Source organism: Microcaecilia unicolor, chromosome 2, assembly GCF_901765095.1.
Source record: "Microcaecilia unicolor chromosome 2, aMicUni1.1, whole genome shotgun sequence".
NCBI classification, from domain to species: Eukaryota; Metazoa; Chordata; class Amphibia; order Gymnophiona; family Siphonopidae; genus Microcaecilia; species Microcaecilia unicolor.
The window spans coordinates 102,282,809-102,307,584 of NC_044032.1; the positions used below are offsets into that span (position 1 = coordinate 102,282,809).

The 24,776-nt window shown below is 47.3% G+C and overlaps 1 protein-coding gene across 2 annotated transcripts in view; it reads right to left on the minus strand.

Moving 5' to 3' along the window:
- The window catches only part of DEPDC1B (DEP domain containing 1B), a 163,706-nt gene that overhangs the window by 126,593 nt on the left and 12,337 nt on the right, over window positions 1-24,776 (minus strand). For both annotated transcript variants that reach the window (XM_030192280.1, XM_030192279.1), the window contains exons 2-3: window positions 18,774-19,039; window positions 7,994-8,129 (exon numbers count right to left, since the gene is read on the minus strand). In XM_030192280.1, the coding sequence (XP_030048140.1) occupies window positions 7,994-8,129; window positions 18,774-19,006 (369 nt within the window). In that variant the 5' untranslated portion in view covers window positions 19,007-19,039. The remainder of the gene's footprint in view (window positions 1-7,993; window positions 8,130-18,773; window positions 19,040-24,776) is intronic.

Genomic DNA, 24,776 nt, shown 5'->3' on the forward strand with positions numbered 1-24,776 from the left:
CAGCAGTGTCAGTAGATTTTATGCTGCTAACGTCAGGAATAAGCAGAGGATTTTCCTACTCATCTTAATAATGGTTTATGGGCCTGCAGGACACTCTGATTCGTTTTGTACGAAATCAGAAGAGACCGTGACTGCCTCGTGCTTTTCTATATAAAAGTAAACGTGAGGGAGAGCTGGGGGTGCCCAACCTGTTCTGGTATTATTGTGCAGCACAGGCCAGAGCGGTGGTAGACTGGTTTAGGAAGGAGGATCATAAACTGTGGGTAGACATAGAGCAAGCCCTGGTGGGTTCTCGGAAACTGGGACATCTAATGTGGCTTGCCGGTAAACACAGGGGAAGGGAAGATAAGTTCCCGCCTACGGTACAGGCCACCTTCTACTACTGGGACCTAATGTTCCCAGACCGGCAGCCACTAGTGTCAGGCCTGGCAACAATAGTAGATAACCCTTTGTTTGAGCCTGGTATAGGAAATAATATTTTTTGCAGATGGGCAGATTTGGGACTAGACTTGTTGGGGCAGCTGCATGTGGGAGAGAACATTGTACCCTTTGAGACCTTGGTGGATGACATTGGGCTCCGGCCTGGTGACCGATATGCGTATGTGCAGCTGCAACATTTTTTGAAAGGCCAGGTTTATATAGGATGTTTGAGGCGGGATATACATCCAATGGAGGAGGTGTGTGTAGATTCGAGGAGTACGCGAGGACTGATAGCCTTACTGTATGCCTATCAGGTGACACGGGCTAAACCGTCCCTCTTACATAGGAAGAGGTGGGAGCAGGAGCTACAGTTTACTTTATCGGAGACCAATTGGTTGACTTTGGAGAAGGGGATTTTGAGGTCTTCCTTAGCAGTGACTATGTAAGAGAGCACCATAAAGGTTTTTTATAGATGGTATCTGACACCGGTCAGATTACACCACGTTTGCTCAGGTGTCACAATGCTGCTGGTGGAACTGTGGGGAAGTGGGAACTATGGGACACATCTGGTGGTCATGCCCCAAAGCGCAGGCCTACTGGAGAGGGGTGCAGGCGTGTCTTTAGGTGTGGGTGGGCAGGTCTGTACAGTAGCATCCCCAGCACTATCTAAGGATAAGGCCTGCAGTTCAGATATCCTATGCACCAACAATATTGTCACCAGAAAAACAGATTTCAGGGTAAAGTCTTTCAAAGAAGTTTTCTTGAGAGGCTCAAAGGATGCCTTTTGTACGGACCATAACATCAAGTTCAGATTCCATTCCAGGCAAAGAGGTGGCTTCAAAATGGTCGACCCCTCTCAAAAAACAAACCACCCAGTAGCAAGCCAAGGCTGCTACCTGAACCCTGAGAGAACTGAAGGCTGGACCCTTCTTGAATCCATCTTGTAAGAAACCTAAAAATTTGAGGTACCAAAGAATGGAAGGGAGAAATAGTCAAACATCATGTTTCAAAAAATATCCAGACTCTAGCCAAAGTAGATTGTTTCCATGCCTGAAGCAGGATGGTATTAACCTCAGAGTGACCTTTCGTCCTCAACTTCAACCTCTCAAGAGCCAGGCCGTAAAACCAAAGTGGGCTAGATTTTCCATTCGAATGGGTCCTTGATGAAGAAGCCCCAGTGAAATCAGAAGCCAAAACAACTTACCCACTAGCAGTCCAATCAGGTCTGTATACCACGGCCACCTGGGTCAATCCGGGGCAATCTGTATCATGAGACTCAAATGATGAAGAATTTTGTGGAGCACCCTGCTGATCATGGTGGAAAGACATACAGAAGACCCGCTTCCGGACAAGGCTGGAGAAAAACATCTAGGCCTTCTGAACTATACTCTCCTTCTGCTGAAAAGCCAGTCTGACGAGTGGCCATGATAACCAGAATCGGAGTGCTCTTCCTCTGGATTACTGGCTGGAAGACTACCAACTATAGCTCCCACTTCAAGGAGTTCCTGCTGAGATAATCTGCCTGCATATTTAAGGATTCTGCAATATGCGCGCTGATGACAGCTGGAGCAAATGTGTGTTTTTCTGCCCATTGAAGCAATAGATAAGACTCCTTTGCTAGCGAAGTGCTTTAGTGCCTCCTTGTCTGTTCATATAAGCCACCGCAGTCACATTTGTCACAAAGGAAGCAGACAGGTTTGACCTCCAGACCAAGGTCAGAAGAGCCAAGTGAATTGCTTTCAGCTCCAATCGATTGACTGGCCAGAGAAACACTATCTTGTTCCAGAGGTTTTCGGAATGGCGAAGGAGACGATGCTCTCCCAAGCCTGTTAAGCTCAAATCCATGACCACTGACCATCACTATCCAAAATGGAGAGGCTAGTGGATCACCTCTGAGGAGATTGCTCAATTGGAGCCACCACGACATACCGGACTTCGCCTAAGGAGACCAAGCAAGGTGAAGACTGTAGGTCTTGAGACAGTGGGGACCAGCAAGACAAGAGAGATTGCTGAAATGGATGCATGTGGACCCTGGTCCATGGAACCACATCTAGTGTGGTTGCCATGGAGCCCAGGAACTGAACATAATCCCATGTCTGAGGACTTGGGAGCTGCATTAAGCATCATAATCTTGACCTTTCTGTGATCCAATAGAGCTAAAGTATCATCAAACTTACCTCCCAAGTACTCTAGACTCTGTGTGGGTTCTAAGTAACTCTTGGGAAGATTGGTAACCCAACCAAGCAACTGCAAGTCACCTAATGGCTCTCCTGGACTGAGGCGGCCCGGATCAACCAGTAGTCCAAACAGGGATGAACAGAGGCTGAAAGGCATGGCACTAAACAAACTGATGCTCCAGAACAGTGGAGGATGCACTGATGAGGGGGCCAGATTGGAATATCAAAGTAGGCTTCCTTGAGATCCAACGAAATGAGAAACTCCCCAGGCTGCACCGCTGCAATGATTGAGCACAAGGTTAACATCCAGAAATGCCTCACTTTGAGAAACTGGTTGACTTTCTTGAGGTCGAGAACAAAGTAATAAGATCCGCCTATCTTTGGAACCACAAAATAGAAGAAGTAGCAGACCCTGTTCCTGCTTGTGACTGGGAACTGGAAACACTGCCCCAAGCACTTGTAAGGCTGAAAGACCAGAACAAATGGCCTGCTTTTGAGCAAGGCTCTGCACAGGGACTCCAAGAAAAAAAAAATCTGTGATTTCAGATTAGAATTCTAACTTGTAACCTTCTCTGATTACATCCAGAACCCATTGGTCTGACGTGATCTTGGCCCACTCTTCGTAAAAACAGGATAAATGACCTCCTATTACTTCTGCTAAAGAGTCTTCAAAGGAGAGTTTTAAAAAACAAATTTTCTGTCTTGAACATCTTTCAGAGCTATCCCCTCTTCCACAGGAAGGGTGACTTTCTTTTTGTAACCGCGACTACCAAAGAGTCCACCTTAGGTAATTTTAATTTCTCAAGCTCATCCTGAAAGATAGGGTAAAGGCAGGAGACAGACCAAGTCACCCAAAGACTGGCATCTGGAGTGGACCACTGAGCTGTAATCAGTTCCTGCATAGCTTCTTGAACTGGGAAAGGTGGCTTTTTGGTGCTAGCCATTTTGGGATAAGAGAAGGAGGAAGCCTGAGAGTCAGGGAAGAAATATTAAAAATCTCTAGAGCCTTAGTGATGAAAGATGGCAATTCCTCCATCTGGAAGACTAACTGCAGTAGGGTCATCAGCTTCTTTATTCGATAACTCCTCCTCCTCAAGAGGCTCAAGAACTATAGAAGATAGGGAAACCGCTGAAATGCCCCTGAGTGCGCAAAAGGAGGAGACATAACATCCACTTCAGAAACACCCTCCAAAACATCTGAGTAGCAAACTGGAGTCCCAGAAGGCTAGTGAGAGTGCTTCATTAAATATGCTTGGTGCAGGAACAAAATACACCCTGGGGTGGAAAAAGGCTCCCGAGTCGCAGAGGAAGCCTTAAGTCCCACCAAGGATGTTGTGGACTGGTTCCCCATCGCAGGAATGGCTGACTGAACCTGCAAAAGAGATCCCTCACCTACAGGAGCAGAATTGCATCTATACAAGATGGCTGCAGTAGACTGCACAGAAACCATATCTACGAGGGACAGCTAAGGAGAGTGCAGCAAGGAAGTCTCTTACAGGGGTCCCGACGGCCCCACTGCCACAGAGCCGGATTCAATGAATCAACCCCTGAACAACACTGATAGCACTGTCCAGGTGCTGCTCTGTGCTTTCCATAGCAACGTTTAACAGCCTCTGCCACCATAAAAACAAAAGGGAAAGCAGAACTGCGAGTCAGCCCAACAGAGAAACAAAATTTAAAGCTATACTCAACCAAACAGTGGAAACCTCAGATATGGGCAGATTCTCTGCAAAGGCTGTGCTGGCAGCACAAGGTGTTACACCCCTTCCAATATAAAGCTTCACAGCAGTAAGAAATGCTAACAAAACAACTTTTTTTTTTATAGGTCTGTATGGAAGGAGAAATGAGGAGTGGTGGGGGGAGGGGGGTGGGCAGGACACGGCACCACCAGGTATACCCCTTAAAGTAGGCACCACTTAATCTCAACATCCCCAAGCTCTACTGAACTGGACACACAGAACAGGAGCTATAATAAAGAAGAGACCAGGAGCTTGTGAGAGACCATCCACTGACTGCTGGAGATAGAGATATCCCAGGAATCTGTGGTAGTGTCTTAGTCACCTCTTCAAACCTCAGATGCTTCTGCTATCTTCTGAGATCCAAACACTGGAGATAGGGCTTTCACACACAACTATTTCATTGCTTCGGTAGTATGCATGTTTTCAACAAGTTATTTTCTCCCTGAACTTTCCAAACCTTGCCACAGCCTAAGTACTGCCATTACCCTTTATTCTGCATTATGATCTCATTTGAATCAGTGCACTAAAGTCCACAGGGGAAAATCCTTGCGTTAGATGATTTCCACACTTCAAGTTGAAACATCTCTATCTGGATTCCGGGTTGGGTTTTTCTCTGAACCACAACAGGGAAAACACCATACAGGTCTTCTCTCTTACCTCAAGCATCCCCCTTCAGCACCAAGAGAATGCTGAGGTTTGAAATTATCCATGATAGCATTTATCATCTGAGCTATCAATGGCCCACCTCTTTAAAGCAAGTGAGCCCATTTTTCACAATCGTGTTCATTCTAGCTTAGCAATGGAAAAATAAGAGTAAGTAATCCCGAGCAACCTATATGCTGCAATGCTATCCTTCTCAAATTCCATGCCCTCCCTAATTAGGAACTCTAGTCACAGGTGCAGCTTTTCTTGAATTGGGTTATCAGAAAGAGTCCCCACCATTCAAACTCGGGTCCCCTGCTTCTAGAGAGAAACCTGCCTTTTACCACCAACTGGGAAACCTGTAACTCACTCTTTTCCAGTACTTCTGCTTTGCAGTGTGTCTCTAACCCATATGTGCATGGGAGTTGTAGTGCTGATTAATACTACAGCATCTGCCTGTACTTAAGGTGGTGCTGATTTCTGTGCTCATGTTCCAGGGGCATAGCCAGACTTCGGCGAGAGGGGGGTCCAGAGCCCAAGGTGAGGGGGCACATTTTAGCCCCCCCCCCTTCCACCCGCCATCACCTACCTTTGCTGGCGGGGGACCCCAACCCCCGCCAGCCGAGCCGAGATCCTCTTCTTCCCAATCCCGTGCAAGGCTTCGTTCTAGTCTGATGTCCTGCACGTTGTACTGTTTCTGCGAGTCTGACATCCTGCACGTACAACGTGTAGGACATCAGACTAGAACGAAGCCTTGCGCGGGACTGGGAAGAAGAGGACCTCGGCTCGGCTGGCGGGGGTTGGGGTCCCCCGCCAGCAAAGGTAGGCGCTGACGGGTTGACGGCGGTGGGGGGGGGGGGGGGTCGAGAGGGTCGTCGGCAGGGGGGTCAAGGGGTAAATCTATGGGGGCCCAGGCCCCCGTGGCCCCATACTGGCTACGCCCGTCATGTTCCCTGTTAAGGTGATGTTCTCTCAATAACCTGAGACATTCATTTCTCGTTTGTGAGCTAAGCCCCGTCTACTCATCACATTGTCCTAATTTCAGTAAAAGGTAAATTGTATAAGGCTATAAGAACAAGTGAAATTAAAACATACCAAAATGGTCATATTTTGGCACATATTGCCTGCATCAGGGAGTCATAAAAGTCTAAGACCCCCTTTTACAAAGCTGCACGAGCAGCTGTCGGTGTGGTAATGCAGACACAGCCCATTCATTCTGAATGGACTGTATCGACATTGCCGCGCAGCTTTGTAAAAGGGGGCCTTAGAAATAAAGCTATACATATGTAGTTAAAAATAAATAATATATAGAAATAATCCAGTACTCCCAAAAACTCAAACACCATGCATATCTGTATACACTGATCAGTTTTTTAAAAAATCCATAATTGTGACTGTCTCTGGGAAAACATAAAGACTAGTGACTTCAGTCATGTTTTCCCAGTCATAATTTCTTAAACCATGCTTTTTAAACAAAATACATATAGATGCTCTCCTTGACTAAAAACAAATAAAAGACAAAAAAACTACTCTCTAATTAGAAAGTCAAATTTATAAACAGCAACTCAAAATAATTTTCTTACTTTCCAGGTAAAAAAAAGGCACAGGTGAAAACTTGTAAAAATAAGCTGCTAATTACCAATAACATGTTCTTAATCTGTATTCACTTTCCCCTTTTAATCCGTATTGCCCCCTTTGATTCCCTTCTTATTAACTAGCTAAAAGGTTTGTATAAAAAGTGTCAAGTGGGCTACATCCCAGGTTCAGGCAGGCTACATAATGGATGCCCCAGCACTAGTGGAAGCACTTCTGGATTGTTATAGGGTTTGGAATTAAAAAAAAAAAAATGTATAACCATGTTCTTACCAAGCAGCTGTCTTCATATGTCCATAAACTTATCAAATCCATCAACTGCTGTCTAGTGGACCACATTGCCGTCAATATACCAGAGTTCTCATCTATGGAAGGACTGATGGCTTATTTAAAGTTGTATCTGACAAACACATATGGGAACCTAGCAATACTAGACCCGAAAATCATAGAACAGTTGCTCGGTGAACTATGCTGCAAGGAGGCATATTTTCAAAGCACTTAGCCTCCCAAAGTTCCATAGAAACCTATGGAACTTAGCCTCCCAAAGTGCTTTGAAAATAAGCCTGATAGTCTGTTGGGACAGAAATGTGAACAACCAAAACTACCCCCCCCCCCCCCCCCCCCCCAATATACTGGAGAAAAAAAAAAAAAAAAAGACATCAAAACATGTAGACACCAACCCTCAACTCTATAATGGTAATTTTCCATCCTGGGTTGGAACTGATACCATCACTGGTCCAAAAAAAAAAAAAAAAACCTCCACTAAACTACAAAAGAGTTTAACAATGTCCCCCACATGTGAGAACAACTTTTAAGTTTTGTAGATGTCTGTCACACAGACTTTTCCCCAATATCAGTGCTAATACACTCAATAACAAAACACCACTAGTCTACTATAAAATTCACACATGTCCAGTAATTGTGGAAAAAGTCACTTAGCTTTCCATGTAGGTCACTAACTGTATGTCATGCTATGGGGCCAGAATTTGGTGGGTTAAGGGCAGAAAATGGGTGTGCACTACACACAAAGTTAAGACATGGTACTTTACTGTACGTTAACTCTCATGACTGCTGATAGTTCATGTACACTTAATGCCCTCTTAAGAGAGCGCATCAAGTGTGTTTGTTCTACTGGCAGGTAGTTACCACAGCCCACTGCATCAAAACCCATGATCCCCCCCCCCCCCACCCTGACCTGAATTCCATTTCTCCAGCCCCCTCAACGTGGTGCCATACCAACCTCCCCAGGCACTTACTGAAAACATCCATGGTGGGTTTAGTAGTGGGGCAGGAATGATAGCTGGATGCTACTGCTCTATTATAGCCACATGGGGAAAATAAATCATTTTTTTTATTTCAAACAGGATACTCAAGAATAGGAAAAACATTTATTTGGAATAAAAATGAGAAAGAAAATCATACCATTGTGATGGACTTCATTGGGATATGCTCTTGGGAAGGTTCTGGTTCATTTTCCTCCCAGCCTGGGAATTTAGGTGGGTCAGATCTACACACAGCTTTCTTTGGATATGATTTCAGGGGCGAGGTAGGAGGAAACCTTTATTTTAAAAGACAGTAGTTAGAATAAAGAAGAAAGTGTTTCTTATTTTTATTACTGCCCAATACTAAACTAAAGACTACCATTCTAATGGAGAAATTATGTCTTATCTGATCATGTTCTTTTCTTTAGTCAGGGACACTATTCAGAATCAATGGCAGAGGTAGAGAAACGTGAATTCTATGAGTGACATCACCAGTATAGTCTGCGATGCTCCCTGGAACAATCCCATATGCATCTGCCCAAACAGCAGAAGGTCACTTTTTAATGCATCCATGCCCCATCAACTACTGCAGCTGCAATGATAGTCAAGTGAGCAAAACACCACAAAGTGGCACTCGCTACGCTGCATATACCAGGAAATAGCCAAAAAACAGGAACCTGTATGGCTACCACTCACGAATGAATGCCTCTTTTTTATTTTTTAAGCAGGGAGTGCTAGAGGTAAAATTCCTAGACTTAAAAAATGACTGCTTCGTGGAGAAACTGGTTCAGGAACTGACATGAGGAGCAGCTAGTCTGTAGTGGAATGCAGGATTTAGTACAAGAGGTAACGATGTTGGGTTCGCTGGGAAATAGTGATCATAACATGATCAAATCTAACTTAACTGGAATACAGTAGACTTCATTTAATTTTCAACAGGGTAATTATGATAAAATTATGAAAATACTTAAAAAAACAAAAAAACAAAACTTGAAAGGCTCAGCTGCAAAGGTTAGGACTTAAAATCAGGCATGGACATAGTTTAAAAATACAATTTTGGAAGCCCAGATCGTATTCCATGTATTAATAAATATGGAAAGAAGAGCAAACAATAGCCAGAATGATTAAAAGGGAGAAGTGAAAGATTATTAGAGCCAAAAGATCATATTTCAGAATACAGGAAAAAAGATCTAAATGAAGAAAACAAGCAGCAGCATAAGCAAAGGTCCCACTACCTTGATTGAAAGAACAGCAGCTTTTGCATCCGTGCTTCTCAGAGGGCCCCACCTGTCCCCAACCCTCTGAAATGTTCTGATTCCCAGCTTCAATTTGCCCAAATGCTGAAATTTTAAACTGAGGAAGTCCACTTACATTTTTTACACCTTAAATGAGGATTGTATACATCCCACTATATGGGTCCCTGCCCACTGGTGTAGGAAAGTTAACTTCTCCATACTCTTGATCCCTTCTTGTTTTGACATCATAAACACTTTTGTGGCATTATCTGACACGATATGGACCACTGTCCCAGCTACCAGTAAGGGGGAGGGGGGGGGGGGGGGAGACCACTTCTGTTGGCCTTCTCTGAACCTTTTCTAGTTCTGCTATATATCTTAACTACACACAATACTGGCTTATTAGAGAGCTGGATCAAGGGAGAGCACTAAATGTGGTATACTTAGATTTCAGCAAAGCCTTTGACACAGTTTCGCATAGATCACTTATAAATAAACCGACTGTCCTCGGTATAAGCCCTAAAGTGACTGACTGGGTTAGGAACCAGTTGAGTGGAAGGCAATCAAATGTAGTGGTAAAACAGAGATCACTCTGAGGAAAGGGATGTTACAAACGGTATACCGCAAGGATCAGTTCTTGGTCCTGTTCTTTTTAACATTTATTTAATCTATTCTATGCTTGTTAATGAGCTAGTGTGGTTTTACTCTACGTGTTACAATTACACCTTTTCATTTATTTATTTTTAGTGTGGTAAAGGAGGAAAAGACCTCAGAAGCTCAGCCTGTGGACTTATCAATGTACCACAGCAGCTGGGCGAACCTCCTCATAGGTCTGAAAAACCTCCTGAGCTGGTTTAGCTTTTTTTATAAATTTTATGGATATTTTTCGAAATTTTTGTTATTTTACGTGTTTCTCTTGCTATTGTTTTTCAACAAGGAAAGGCACTTATCTGAGAATGTTGCTGCCATCATGGTGAGCTCAACAGAGCGCTCCCGTTTCACTCTAGGCTCCTTCGGGAGCTACATTCGTGTTCGTTTCTCCTTAGAAAGTCGTAAGAGAGTCAGAGTAAAAGTCAGGATTTCATGGACTTGTTTTTTTCACTAATGGTTTTTATTTTACCTTGTATGTGTGCCTTCGTTCTCAAGCTTCCTTAATGACAACTCTCTACAAAATGGTCCCTATCCGTTTTTATAAACGACGCCCTCAGCTCTGAGCCAATCACATATTTCCACCTGAATGGTCCATGAAATCCTGACTTTTACTCTTTGACTCTTTTGGGTTTAGGACTTTCTGAGGAGAAACGAACACGGATGTAGCTCCCGAAGAAGCCTAGAGTGAAACGGAAGTGCTCTGTTGAGCTCACCGTGACAGCAGCAACGTTCTCAGATAAGTGCCTTTCCTTGTTGAAAAACAGCAGAAAGAGAAACACGTAACAAAAATTCCGAAAAATATCCATAAAATCTATAAAATTTATAAAAAAAAAAAAGCTAAACCAGCACAGGAGGTTTTTCAGACCTATGAGGAGGTTCGCCCAGCTACTGTGGTACATTGATAATTCCACAGGCTGAGCTTCTGAGGTCTTTTCCTCCTTTACCACTCTAAAAAGGTGTAATTGTTGCACGAAGAGTAAAACCACACTAGCTCATTAACAAGCATAGAATAGATTTGATTAAGCTAGCAGCCTGAGAAGTGTACTAACATTTATGGGACAATTAGGTTCTTACCTTGGTAATTTTCTTTCCTTTAATCATAGCAGATGAATCCATTACGAGTGGGTTGTGTCCATCAACCAGCAGGGGGAGATAGAGAGCACTGAAAAACCATAGTGCCTCATGGCCAGCTAGCTCCATCTGCCTCTTCAGTATTTGAAGCTTCCAAAGCAGTGTAACACCGCAAAGCATAACAACATGAACTTTCCTCACAGCGGATGACTGCCCCAAAACTGGAGCTATAACTCAAAGGAGGGAATGAACTCATCCTCCTGAAGGGAATGAACTCATCCTCCTGTAACAGAACAGAAATCCTGAAGGCTGCTTTCCAACTTCTCCCAATGAGGGAACATATCTACAGGAAAAACTGAACATAAAAGTAACATGAATCACACAATGAACCAGAGAAAGGGCTCATGGATTCATCTGCTATGACTAAAGGAAAGAAAATTACCAAGGTAAGAACCTAATTTTCCCTTCCTTGTCATCAAGCAGATGAATCCATTACAAGTGGGATGTATCAAAGCAATCCCTAGATAGGGTGGGAACAAACCACACCACGCGCCAGCACTTGTGCTCCAAAATGCGCATATCTCCTGGCAGACACATCCAGCCTGTAATGTCGGACAAAAGAGAGCTTTGAAGCCCAAGTAGCTGCACTACATATCTCTTGAAGAGAGGGTGCTCCAGTTTCAGCCCAAGAAGAGGAAATCGCTTGCGGAATGTGCCTTAAAAGCTTCAGGCGGAGGCCAGACAGATAACAGATATGCTGAAAAGATAGCTTCTTTGAGCCAATGGGCTATAGTGGCCTTACACGCTGGAGATCCTCTGCGCGGACCTGACAAAAGAACAAAAAGATGGTCAGAGGTCCTGAAGGTATTTGACATGCGCAGATATTGCAACAGAGCCCTTCGCACATCCAGAAGGTGCAACTGCCCATAGGCTTCTGGAAACTCCTCTTTAGAAAAGGAGGGCAGGAAAATAGGCTGGTTTAGGTGAAACACTGAAACCACCTTAGGCATGAAGGAAGGCACCGTACGTACCATTACTCCAGACTCTGAGAATTGCAGAAATGGGTCTCGACAGGACAGCGCCTGGAGCTCAGATACCCGTCTCGCCGATGTCACGGCCACCAAAAACACCGTCTTTAAGGTCACATCCTTCTCCGAAGCTCGCCTAAGCGGCTCGAAGGGCGAACACTGAAGGGCCTTTAAAACTAACCCCAGGTTCCATGCCGGACAGGGGGCCCGCACGGGAGGACGGAGCAAAAGCACCCCTCTAAGAAACCGTGTCACATCCGGGCAAGCAGCCAGAGAGAGGCCAGCGATCTTCCCTCAAAAACATGCTAAGGCTGCCACTTGAACACGCAGGGAATTATAGGCCAAGCCTTTTTGTAAACCATCCTGCAAGAAGTCAAGTATCGGCGAGACAGAAGCCCGCATGGGTGTGATCGCTTTAGAAGCGCACCAAGCCTCAAATTGGCACCACATCCTGGCATAAGATACGGAAGTGGAACGCGTGCGGGCCTGTAGGAGAGTTGAAATGACTTTACTGGAATATCCCTTGTCTCTCAATTGCGCCCTCTCAATAGCCATGCCTTAAGACAAAAGCGGCAGGCGTCCTCCATGGTCACTGGGCCCTGTAACAACAGGTGTGGTACCAGAGATAACAGCAGGGGATCCTCTACCAGCATCCGCCGGAGGTCCGCATACCATGGCCTCCTGGGCCAATCCGGGGCAATGAGAACCACCTCTCCTTGGTGGAGCCGAATCCGCAGTACTCGCCCTATCAAGGGCCATGGAGGGAACACATACAGGAGGCCCTGAAGCCAGGGTTGAGCCAAAGCATCCAACCCTGCTGAGCGAGGATCTCTCCGTCTGCTGTAGAAGCACGGGACTTTGGCATTTGTGCTTGACGCCATAAGATCCATTACGGGCTTTCCGAATTTGGCACATATCTGCAGGAATACTTTGTCTGCAAGTTCCCATTCCGCTGGGTCGATTTGATTCCTGCTCAGATAATTGGCTTGCACGTTGCTCTGACCTACAATATGAGCTGCTGACAGAAACTGCAGATGAAGCTTGGCCCAGTGGCAAATCTGCGCGGCCTGCGCTGCTAGTGCAATGCACCGAGTGCCTCCTTGGCGATTTATGTAGGCCACTGTTGTCGTGTTGTCCGACAGAACTCTGACAGCCAATCCTTCCAGGGTCAATTGAAAGGCCAGAAGCGCCTGAAAAATCGCTTTCAACTCCAAGCGATTGATGGACCACTCCGACTCCTCGGGTGTCCAAAGACCCTGGGCATGCCTTCCCCGGCAATGTGCACCCCAGCCCTTCAGGCTGGCATCTGTTACCACCAGGCACCAATTGGGGAGCGCTAGCGGCATTCCTCGCCGCAGCATGTTGTCTGAGAGCCACCACTCCATACTGAGCCGGGCCGCAGAGAGCCACGTGAGTCTGCACTGATAATCTTGAGATACAGGAGACCACCGTTGAAGCAGGGAACATTGCAGAGGTCTCAGGTGCGCTCTTGCCCAAGGCACCATTTCCAAAGTGGCCGTCATCGACCCCAACAGCTGGACTATGTCCCAAGGTCGCGGGCGAGGCATCCTCAGGAGCAGACGGACCTGGTTCTGAAGCTTGCACCGCCTTAGCTCGGGTAGGAAGACCATCCCCGAGGCTGTGTCGAACCAGACCCCCAAATATTCTAGAGATTGAGAGGGGGTCAGGTGACTTTTGGCTATATTGACAACCCAGCCCAGAGATTGCAGTACTGAGACCACTGGCTGTAACCTGATGACTCTCTTCTGCAGAGTCTGCTCTGATGAGCCAGTCGTCTAGGTACGGGTGAACCCGGATACCCTCTCGCCTGAGAAAAGCAGCTACTACCACCATTACCTTGGAGAAGGTTCGGGGAGCTGTGGCGAGGCCAAAAGACAAGGCACAAAACTGGAAATGTTTTCCCATCACCGCAAAACGCAGAAACCTCTGGTGCGGGGGCCAAATTGGTATGTGCAAGTAAGCTTCTTTCAGGTTCAGAGACATGAGAAACTGTACTGGCTGTACCGCCGCTATGACGGAGCGCAGGGTTTCCATGTGAAAATGCCGCACGTTCAGAGACTTGTTGACTTCTTTTAAGTCTAGGATAGGCCGAAAAGACCCTCCTTTTCGTGGCACCACGAAGTAAATGGAGTAACGGCCAGAGCCGTATTTGGCGGGAGGCAAGGGGGAAACCGCCCCTATGTGAATCAAGCCTTGTAAGGTCTCCTCTACCGCCGCCCGTTTGGCAGCAGAACCGCATCGGGACTCCACAAACACGTCTCTTATCGAGGCATTGAATTCTATACTGTAGCCTTCTCTGATCAGGTCCAAGACCCACTGATCTGAGGTAATCTTGGCCCACTCCTCGAGAAAGAGGGAAAGTCGTCCTCCTATCACAGGAATCGAGGAGGGGGCCGGCGCACCATCGAGAGGGTCGCCCTTGAACTTCAGGTCTTGAGCCTGCTGTTGCGGAACGTTTGTCCGAGCGAAAGGAGTTCCTCTGCTGAAAATGGCCACACGAAGTGAACCCAGCAGAACACCTCGGGCGGTACCTTCTAGCTTCACGGAAGCGAGGTCTGTAAGAGGAGGGAACCGCCCGACCCTTGGAAGAAGGCCGCGGCCTATCCTCGGGTAAGCGCTGGGGTTTGGCATCCCCCAGGCCTTTTACAATTTTCTTCAACTCCTCACCAAACAGGTGAAGGCCTTGAAAGGGCAACTTCACCAACCTTTGCTTAGAGGCCATGTCAGCTGCCCAATGCCGTAGCCACAGAAGACGGCGAGCCGCCAATGCTACAGCCATCTGTTTAGCCGAAGCTCTGATCACATCATAAAGGGTGTCAGCCAAAAAAGACAAGGCCGACTCCATCCACGGTGCCACCTCCGTAAGGGGCTCCACTTCATCTCTGGGCTGTTCCACTGCCTGTTGTAACCAAGCGAGGCAGGCTCGGGCAGCGTAGCAGCTGCATGCAGACGCCCGTAAGGATAGGGCTGAAATTTCAAAGGACCATTTCATAGCTGATTCCAGGCGACAGTCCTGCATGTCCTTCAGGGCAACTCCTCCTTCCACTGGAAGGGTAGTTTTCTTTGTCACGGCCGTGACTAGGGCATCCACTTTAGGCACTGCTAGGCGCGCCAAATGTTCCTCACTTAGAGGGTATAATTACCCCATAGCCCTGGCGACTTTCAAAGGCCCCTCGGGGTCAGCCCATTGAGCCGTGATAAGCTCTTGGATGGAGTCATGCAAAGGAAAGGCTCAAGCAGGCTTCTTAGTACTTGCCATCCTCTGATTACCGGAGGAGGTCTCAGTAATCCCAGAGTCTTCTATAGAGAGGACCTGCAAGGCATCAGTAATAAGAGCTGGCAGCTCATCGCGGTGGAAAATCCTCACCGCGGAAGGATCATCTGGATCCGGTGGCAATCCTGCACCTTCTACTGGCTAGGCAGACCACGAAGGCCTGCCAGACCCCTCAGAGTCCTCACATCCCGACCACGGGGGGGGGGGGGTGCGCCTCTGAAGGGGAATCCACCCTTCTGCGCTTGTCTTGCGGCCATCTGTCAGGGGAAAACGCGCCTGACGGTAATCCAAGGCCAGACTCCACTGGAGGGGATACAGAAAGCAGGGCCGCAGGGGACCCCTGCAGAAGAGCTGCTTTTTAACATGTGTGCATTATGCAGCAATAAAACAAATTCAGGGGAAAATGGATCACCCTGGCCTCCTGGTTCCAGTCCGGGGGAAACAGCTCTTTTATTAGCCTCTACACGAGGCGCCCCTCTAGGCTCAAACCCCTCCACCTCAGCGGGGGTCGCGCCACGCTGCTCCAAAATGGCGCCCGCTGCCAGCTCCACGGAGCAGGAAGGAACATTGCTCGCTATGCTCGGGCCGGCTCTACCGTCTGAAAAGCACGCCTAACAGAGCCCTGCTGCAGATTTGCGCTTGCCACAAACGGAACAGCGCTTAACTTTCTCAGCAGCCATCGCCGAAAGTGGCGGAATTCAAAATGGCAGATTCGCGCCAAAATCGTCCCGAACGCGGGCCCTCCCCGAAGGACCTACAAAATGCTCTTACCTCACCAGACCGAGTCTCCGAGCTCCGGTCACGCTGCACAATCAGACGAAAACCTTTTTTCTGGGATCGCAGCGCCAAAGCGCAATGCGACTTTTTTTTTTTTTTTTTAATGTTGTGAGGAAAGTTTGAGGCAACAGCGTGGACGCTGTTCAAAAATACCATCCTGGAGGCCCAGACCATACATATTCCGCGAATTAGAAAAGAAAGACGGAACTCCAAAAGACAGCCAGTCTGGTTGAAAAGTGAGGTGAAGGAAGCTATTAGGGCTAAAAGAAACGCCTTCAGAAAATGGAAGAAGGAACAGTCTGAAAATAACAAGCAGCAGCATAAGGAGTGTCAAAGCAAATGCAAGGCGCAGATAAAGAAGGCCAAGAGGGATTACGAAAAAAAGATAGCATTAGAGGCAAAAAAACATAGTAAAAATATTTTTCGGTATATTAAAAGCAGGAAGCCGGCAAAAGAATCGGTTGGGCCGCTGGATGACCGAGGGGTAAAAGGGGCGATCAAGGAAGACAAAGACGTAGCGGAGAGACTGAATGAATTCTTTGCTTTGGTCTTCACCGAGGAAGATTTGGGTGGGATACCGGTGTCGGAAATGGTATTTCAAGCGGACGAGTCGGAGAAACTTACTGATTTCACGGCAAACCTGGAGGACGTAATGGGGCAGTTCGGCAAACTGAAGAGTAGCAAATCTCCTGGACCGGATGGTATTCATCCTAGAGTACTGATAGAACTGAAAAATGAGCTTGCGGAGCTACTGCTAGTGATATGCAACTTATCCTTAAAATCGAGCGTGGTACCGGAAGATTGGAGGGTGGCCAATGTAACGCCCATTTTTTTAAAAGGCTCTAGGGGAGATCCGGGAAATTATAGACCGGTGAGTCTGACGTCGGTGCCGGGGAAAATGGTAGAGGCTATTATTAAAAACAAAATTACAGAGCACATCCGAGGACATGGATTACTGAGACCGAGTCAGCACGGCTTTTGTGTGGGGAAATCTTGCCTGACCAATTTACTTCAATTCTTTGAAGGAGTAAACAAACATGTGGACAAAGGGGAGCCGGTTGATATTGTTTATCTGGATTTTCAAAAGGCGTTTGACAAGGTACCTCATGAAAGGCTACAGAGGAAATTGGAGGGTCATGGGATAGGAGGAAATGTCCCATTGTGGATTAAAAACTGATTGAAGGATAGGAAACAGAGAGTGGGGTTAAATGGGCAGTATTCACAATGGAGAAGGGTAGTTAGTGGGGTTCCTCAGGGGTCTGTGCTAGGACCGCTGCTTTTTAATATATTTATAAATGATTTAGAGATGGGAGTAACTAGCGAGGTAATTAAATTTGCTGATGACACAAAGTTATTCAGTCGTTAACTCGCGACAGGATTGTGAAAAATTACAAGAAGACCTTACAAGACTGGGAGACTGGGCGGCTAAATGGCAGATGACGTTTAATGTGAGCAAGTGCAAGGTGATGCATGTGGGAAAAAAGAACCCGAATTATAGCTACGTCATGCAAGGTTCCACGTTAGGAGTTACGGACCAAGAAAGGGATCTGGGTGTCGTCGTCGATAACACACTGAAACCTTCTGCTCAGTGTGCTGCTGCGGCTAGGAAAGCGAATAGAATGCTGGGTATTATTAGGAAAGGTATGGAAAACAGGTGTGAGGATGTTATAATGCCGTTGTATCGCTCCATGGTGCGATCGCACCTTGAGTATTGTGTTCAATTCTGGTCGCCGCATCTCAAGAAAGATATAGTAGAATTGAAAAAGGTGCAGCGAAGGGCGACTAAAATGATAGCGGGGATGGGACGACTTCCCTATGAAGAAAGACTAAGGAGGCTAGGGCTATTCAGCTTGGAGAAGAGACGGCTGAGGGGAGACATGATAGAGGTATATAAAATAATGAGTGGAGTGGAACAGGTGGATGTGAAGCGTCTGTTCATGCTTTCCAAAAATACTAGGACTAGGGGGCATGCGATTAAACTACAGTGTAGTAAATTTAAAACAAATCGGAGAAAATTGTTCTTCACCCAACGTGTAATTAAACTCTGGAATTCATTGCCGGAAAATGTGGTGAAGGCGGTTAGCTTAGCAGAGTTTAAAAAGGGGTTGGACGGTTTCCTAAAGGACAAGTCCATAAACCGCTACTAAACGGACTTGGAAAAATCCAAAATCCCAGGAATAACATGTATAGAATGTTTGTACGTTTGGGAAACTTGCCAGGTGCCCTTGGCCTGGATTGGCCGCTGTCGTGGACAAGATGCTGGGCTCGATGGACCCTTGGTCTTTTCCCAGTATGGCATTACTTATGTACTTATGTAACAGCGAAAGAAGCAAATTTCCAACTCCGGAGGATCAGTAGTGTGGGAAAGGCAGGGAAAGGGCGAACCTATGTGCCTGCATCCGCAGCGTGGGCAAAGATAGGGACAGGGCTTGCCTATTTGTCTACTTCCACATCGGGGGCCGGGTAAGGCAGGGAAAGGGCTAACTTATTTGCATTTAAAGTGGGCACCATCAGCCACAACACCCCTGCTACAACTGGCACAGGAGCCACCCCAGGCAGATTTGCTGAAGGAGCTTGAACAAGCTACAACCACCCTGCTGGGGAGATAGAGAATACTGAAGAGGCAGATGGAGCTAGCTGGCCATGAGGCACTATGGTTTTTCAGTGCTCTCTATCTCCCCCTGCTGGTTGATGGACACAACCCACTTGTAATGGATTCATCTGCTTGATGACAAGGAAATAACCTATTTGTCTCTGGATTGATCTGAGAGACGCTATGGAAATCCAAGTTCTAAATTCTGTAAGGAGTTAGCTAGAATTGGTCTCAACAAATTCAGCAACACAATATTTCACGCAAAACCAATTTGAACTTACATATCTTACCTATATAAGCATCCATTGTCTTCAAAATCTTCTGTACCCCATCTTCCTTTCACATCTTCAATTACATGATTTTTCAAAAATTTTTTTAGCAGCTGAATTGTCTGATTGCGAGATACATCTGGTCCAAAATTTTGGTTACATCGCAGCAAATCATGCAGGTACTCTACTGCTTCAGATGCAGAAAAGCAATTATCATAACTTCTGAAATGTATACGATGCTTCCGCAATGACATACCAGCACGAAACAGCTCAATAATTTCATTCCACTGTTGAGGAAATAAATTATCATAAAATAAATAGAATGAAAAAGAGATTTAATATACAAGATGGAAAATGGTAGGTGTAAGTACAGAGAATGAGAGGCAAAGTGAGGCTACAGTGCTTGTGAAACAATATGATAAAAATGCATAAAGAGATATGAGCCTTGAAGATAAAGTTAAACAGGAGACAGTCTGTACAAACAGTAGATATTCAGAAAGTGTAAACAAAATACAGAATGTTAGTTCTAAAAATAACCAAGAGAAAAAATATATAATGAGTGAACAGAGCTGTTATCCATTCTATTCTAAGTTTTTTTTTAAATTCTTTATTTATCATTTTTAAATTACAAGCCTTCATGACGCTTGAAAAGGAAAATCAGATAAGTAAGACAAAATTACAGAAAATATTTTAGTTCCAGAAACATAATTATGCATCCTATATTAGACCACAAATTGGAGGGGAGAAGAGCCGTTTTCACACGGGAGATCTATATGCAACAAAAGCTAAAGAAATGCTTAACAGTTTTATCCACTTATAATTATTCCATTTCTCCATAAGGTCAATACTGCTACTATCCAACAGGCTTCATGACAATTTTTTCAATTCTATAAATTGCTTCAAATGAACAGGATTAAAGAAAACATATTTTACACCCAAATATTTTATATTGCATTTACATGGGAAACTTAAATTAAAAGTAGCCCCCAGCGCCAAGGTAGCTGGTCTCAATGCTAGAAAATCTTTTCTTTTGATTTGTGTAGATTTAGTAACATCTGGGAAAACCCAGATCTTTTGTCCATAAAATGGAAGTTGTAAGTTCCTTAAAGCTAGTTTCCTAACCAGTTCCAAATCCTGCTGGAATACAAATGAGACCAACAATGTTTGCCTATTTGTTATTGAAGACAAGGATGTTTCCAACAGGTCTGAGACATTGAGATCTCCTTGAGGCTGTTGAGGAATTTATGAAGATCCACTTGGTTTTTTTGTGGGTAGGTAATATATTTTATTAAGAGGAGGAATATTCTCAGAGGTAAATTTTAAATTTTCCGTCAAATATCTCTTAAATATGTCCAAGGGGGAATACACCTCAGTACAAGGAAAATTTAACAATCGAAGATTTAATCTTCGGTTGTAGTTTTCAAAGTATTCCAACCTATTATATATCTGTGTATTGTCCTGAATCAATTTCGATGTTACCTCTTTCATTTTGACAGTATCAGCTTCTAAAAGATTTACTTTCTCAGTCAACTCGTTACTCATAGTTGTAAATGCAGTTTTTAAATTCTGTAAATTTTCAGATATATTGTCAATCTTGCCTGTTGAAGTCTTCACAGAGTTGTCCAAACGCTGGAGCACGTCCCATATTGCCTCCAGTGTAACCTTTGCAGTTGGAGCCTTAGATGTTTGGGGCTTCCCTTGCAGGGGCTCAAGGCCCTTCGACTCTGTTGTCGTGGGAGATCCAGGAAGAAGGTAAAATTATGTATCATACCTGATAATTTTCTTTCCATTAATCATAGCTGATCAATCCATAGACTGGTGGTTGTGTCCATCTACCAGCAGGTGGAGATAGAGAGCAATCCTTTTGCCTCCCTATATGTGGTCATGTGCTGCCGGAAACTCCTCAGTATGTCGATATCAAAGCTCCATCCGCAGGACTCAGCACTTAGAGAATTACACCCACAAAGGGACACTCTGCCCAGCTCACCACTGCCGAAACGGGGGAGGGGAAATAACCCAGCTCATCCCCACACAAGTGGGGGAGGGGAATCCGTCCAGCTCATCCCCGCGGAGCGGGGGAGGGACACCACACCCGCCAATGCGGGGGGATCTGGCTTATCCTGCAACCGCAACCGCGGGAGGAGCTGACTGACCCTAACACCGCCGAAGCGGGAGGGGTACAAAGCTGCCCTACAGCCGCACGAAGCGGGAGGGAGTGCCGGCAGAATTTAAATCTCAATCCAGCCCCGTAAAACGGAGGGGAGAGGAATGCAGCAGCTCACTGTAACACAAACTCGTCTCAACTCTTGAAGAATCCAAGTGAAAAAATAACTTGAACACGAAGTCTTCCTGAACAGGAACTGAAGACTAAACTTGACTCTGAAATGCAACCAGAATATAAACAGTACAGATATCTGGGAGGGACTATGGATTGATCAGCTATGATTAATGGAAAGAAAATTATCAGGTATGATACATAATTTTACCTTCCATATCATCAAGCTGATCAATCCATAGACTGGTGGGATGTACCGAAGCAGTACTCACCCAGGGCGGGACATAGAAATCCCTGACCGCAACACTGAAGCTCCAAACCGGGCCTCCGCCCGAGCAGCCACAGTCAAGCGGTAATGCTTGGAGAATGTATGGGCCGAAGCCCAAGTTGCCGCCTTGCATATCTCTTCCAAGGAGACGGAACCGGCCTCTGCCATCGAGGCCGCCTGAGCTCTTGTGGAGTGAGCCTTCAGCTGGATAGGCGGCACCTTCCCCGCGGCCACATAAGCCGCTGCAATGGCTTCCTTGACCCATCTTGCCACTGTAGGCTTAGCAGCCTGCAGACCCCTACGAGGACCTGCAAACAGGACAAACAGATGATCCGATTTCCGGAAATCATTGGTCACTTCCAAGTATCTGATGATGACTCGTCTCACATCCAGACATTTGAGAGCAGAGTATTCCTCTGGGTAGTCCTCCCTACGAAAGGAAGGGAGACAGAGCTGCTGATTCACATGGAAGCGAGAAACAATCTTGGGCAGGAAGGAAGGCACTGTGCGAATAGTCACTCCTGCCTCAGTGAACTGCAGAAAAGGCTCTCGACATGAGAGCGCCTGGAGCTCGGAAACTCTTCTGGCTGAAGTGATAGCCACCAAAAAGACTGCTTTCAACGTCAGGTCTTTCAGAGATGCCCTCGACAAGGGTTCAAAAGGCGGCTTCTGCAATGCTCTTAGCACCAGATTGAGATTCCATGCAGGCACCACTGAGTGCAGAGGAGGGCGCAGGTGATTAACTCCCTTGAGAAAGCGCACCACATCTGGCTGCGAAGCCAGGGAAGCACCCTTCAGGCGGCCCCTGAAGCAAGCCAGAGCCGCTACCTGGACTTTAAGGGAACTGAGCGACAGGCCTTTGTCCAGACCTTCTTGCAGGAACGCCAACACTGAAGAAATTGGAGCAGTGAAAGGAGAAAGTGAGCCTGCTTCACACCACGCTGCAAAGATACGCCAAACCCTGGCGTAAGCAGTAGAAGTAGAGCGCTTCCTCGCTCTCAGCATAGTGGCGATGACCTTGTCTGAGAAGCCCTTCTTCCTCAGACGCTGCCGCTCAATAGCCAGGCCGTAAGACCAAAGGGGGAGGGATCCTCCATCACCACGGGACCCTGATGTAACAGGCCCTGCTCCACAGGCAGTCGCAGAGGATCGTCGACTGAGAGCCTGATCAAGTCCGCATACCAGGGACGTCTGGACCAATCCGGACCCACCAGGATTATCCGGCCCGGATGCTTTGCCACCCGGTCTAGCACCCTGCCCAACATGGGCCAGGGCGGGAACACATAGAGAAGCTCTTGTGTCGGCCACAGGGATCGAGGGTCCCGTCCTCTGCTGAAAAAGCGCGGCACTTGGCAATTGGCCGATGACGCCATCAGATCTAGGCTCGGCTGGCCCCAGCGCTTCGTGATGTCCAAGAACGCCTGAGCAGATAGCTGCCACTCTCCGGGCTCCAAGGTATGGCGACTGAGAAAGTCCGCCCTGACATTCATGACTCCGGCAATGTGGGCCGCTGACAGCTGTTCCAGGTTCGCTTCCGCCCACTGGCATAGATTCATGACCTCCTTGGCTAGAGGGGCGCTCTTGGTACCTCCCTGGCGGTTGACATAGGCCACAGCAGTGGCATTGTCCGACAGGACCCGTACTGGCTTCAACGCCAGTACCGGGATGAACTCCAAAAGCGCCAACCGAATGGCTCTGAGTTCCAGGAGGTTGATAGACCACTTTCCCTCTGCAGGAGACCAGAGCCCCTGCGCTGTCCTTCCCAAGCAGTGGGCTCCCCAGCCCGTCAAAGAGGCGTCCGTCGTGACGACAATCCACTCTGGGGTCACCAGAGGCATTCCTGCAGACAACTTGTCTGTCTGCAGCCACCAGCTCAGCGCCTTGCGCACTGCTGGGTCCAAGGGAAGGCGCACAGCATAATCCTCCGACATCGGAGTCCAGCGCTGCAACAGAGAGTGTTGAAGTGGTCTCATATGAGCCCTGGCCCAGGGCACTACTTCCATCGTGGCCGTCATAGAGCCCAACAGCTGCACATAGTCCCAAGCCCGAAGAGGAGAGGCTACTCGGAACTGGTCCACCTGAGCCTGAAGTTTGACAATCCGATTGTCTGGCAGGAACACTCTGCCCACTTGGGTGTCGAATCGAACTCCCAGATACTCCAGGGACTGAGTCGGGCGCAGCTGGCTCTTCTCCCAGTTGATAATCCACCCCAGGGAGCTCAAAAGAGCAACCACCCGGTTCACAGCTTTGCCGCACTCTGCATAAGAGGGGGCTCGGATCAACCAGTCGTCCAGATAAGGATGGACTTGTACTCCTTCCTTCCTTTCGCAGGAAGGCCGCGATGACCACCATTACTTTGGAAAAGGTCCGCGGAGCAGTAGCCAACCCGAAAGGGAGGGCTCTGAACTGGAAGTGTCGTCCCAGGACTGCAAAACGCAGGAAGCGTTGATGAGGAGGCCAGATGGGAATATGCAGGTACGCTTCCTTGATGTCCAAGGAAGCCAATAACTCTCCTGCCTTCACTGCCGCTATAACAGAGCGGAGAGTCTCCATGCAAAAGTGCCGCACTTTCAAGGCCCGATTGACCCCTTTGAGGTCGAGGATAGGCCGGACAGAACCTCCTTTCTTTGGTACCACAAAGTAAATGGAGTAACGTCCCTTGCCAATCTGATTTTCTGGCACCGGAACGACCGCACCCAGGCGGATCAGGTTGTCCAAGGTCTGCTGCACTGCCACAGCTTTGACCGGAGACTTGCAGGGAGAGAGTACAAACCCGTCTCTTAAGGGTCGGCAGAACTCTAGCTTGTAGCCGTCTCTGATGACTTCCAGCACCCAAGCGTCTGAAGTTATTGTGGTCCACTCGCCCAGAAACGAGGACAGCCGTCCTCCAATCTGCACTGGGGCGTGGACCAAGGCCCCGACATTGGGTACGAGACCCTGGGGGAGGACCGGAGGGCGCACCTCCTGGACGGCGGTCTCTGCGAAAGGAATGCTGCTTGGGGGAGAAAGTCCTCTTGAAGGAAGAGGGGGCAGAGGAGCCCGACCTGCCCGGGCGGTACCGACGGGCTTCCTGAAACCGTCCTCTGGAGGTACCGGAACGAGTACTAGCCCGAGCCCTGACCTCTGGTAACTTCTTGCCCTTAGACGTGCCGAGATCGGTCACAATTTTGTCCAGCTCGACCCCAAAGAGCAGCTTGCCTTTAAAAGGCAATCTAGCCAGGCGGGATTTAGAGGCGTGGTCAGCAGACCAATGTTTCAGCCAAAGCCACTGCCGCGCAGAGACTGTCTGAGCCATGCCTTTAGCTGAGGCTCTCAAGACATCATACAGCAAGTCTGCCAAATAGGCTAAGCCCGATTCCAGGGCCGGCCAATCAGCCCTCAAGGAATGATCCGAGGGGGAAGCCCGCTGCACCATAGTCAGGCACGCCCTGGCCACATAGGAACCGCAAACCGAGGCCTGCAAACTTAAAGCAGTCGCCTC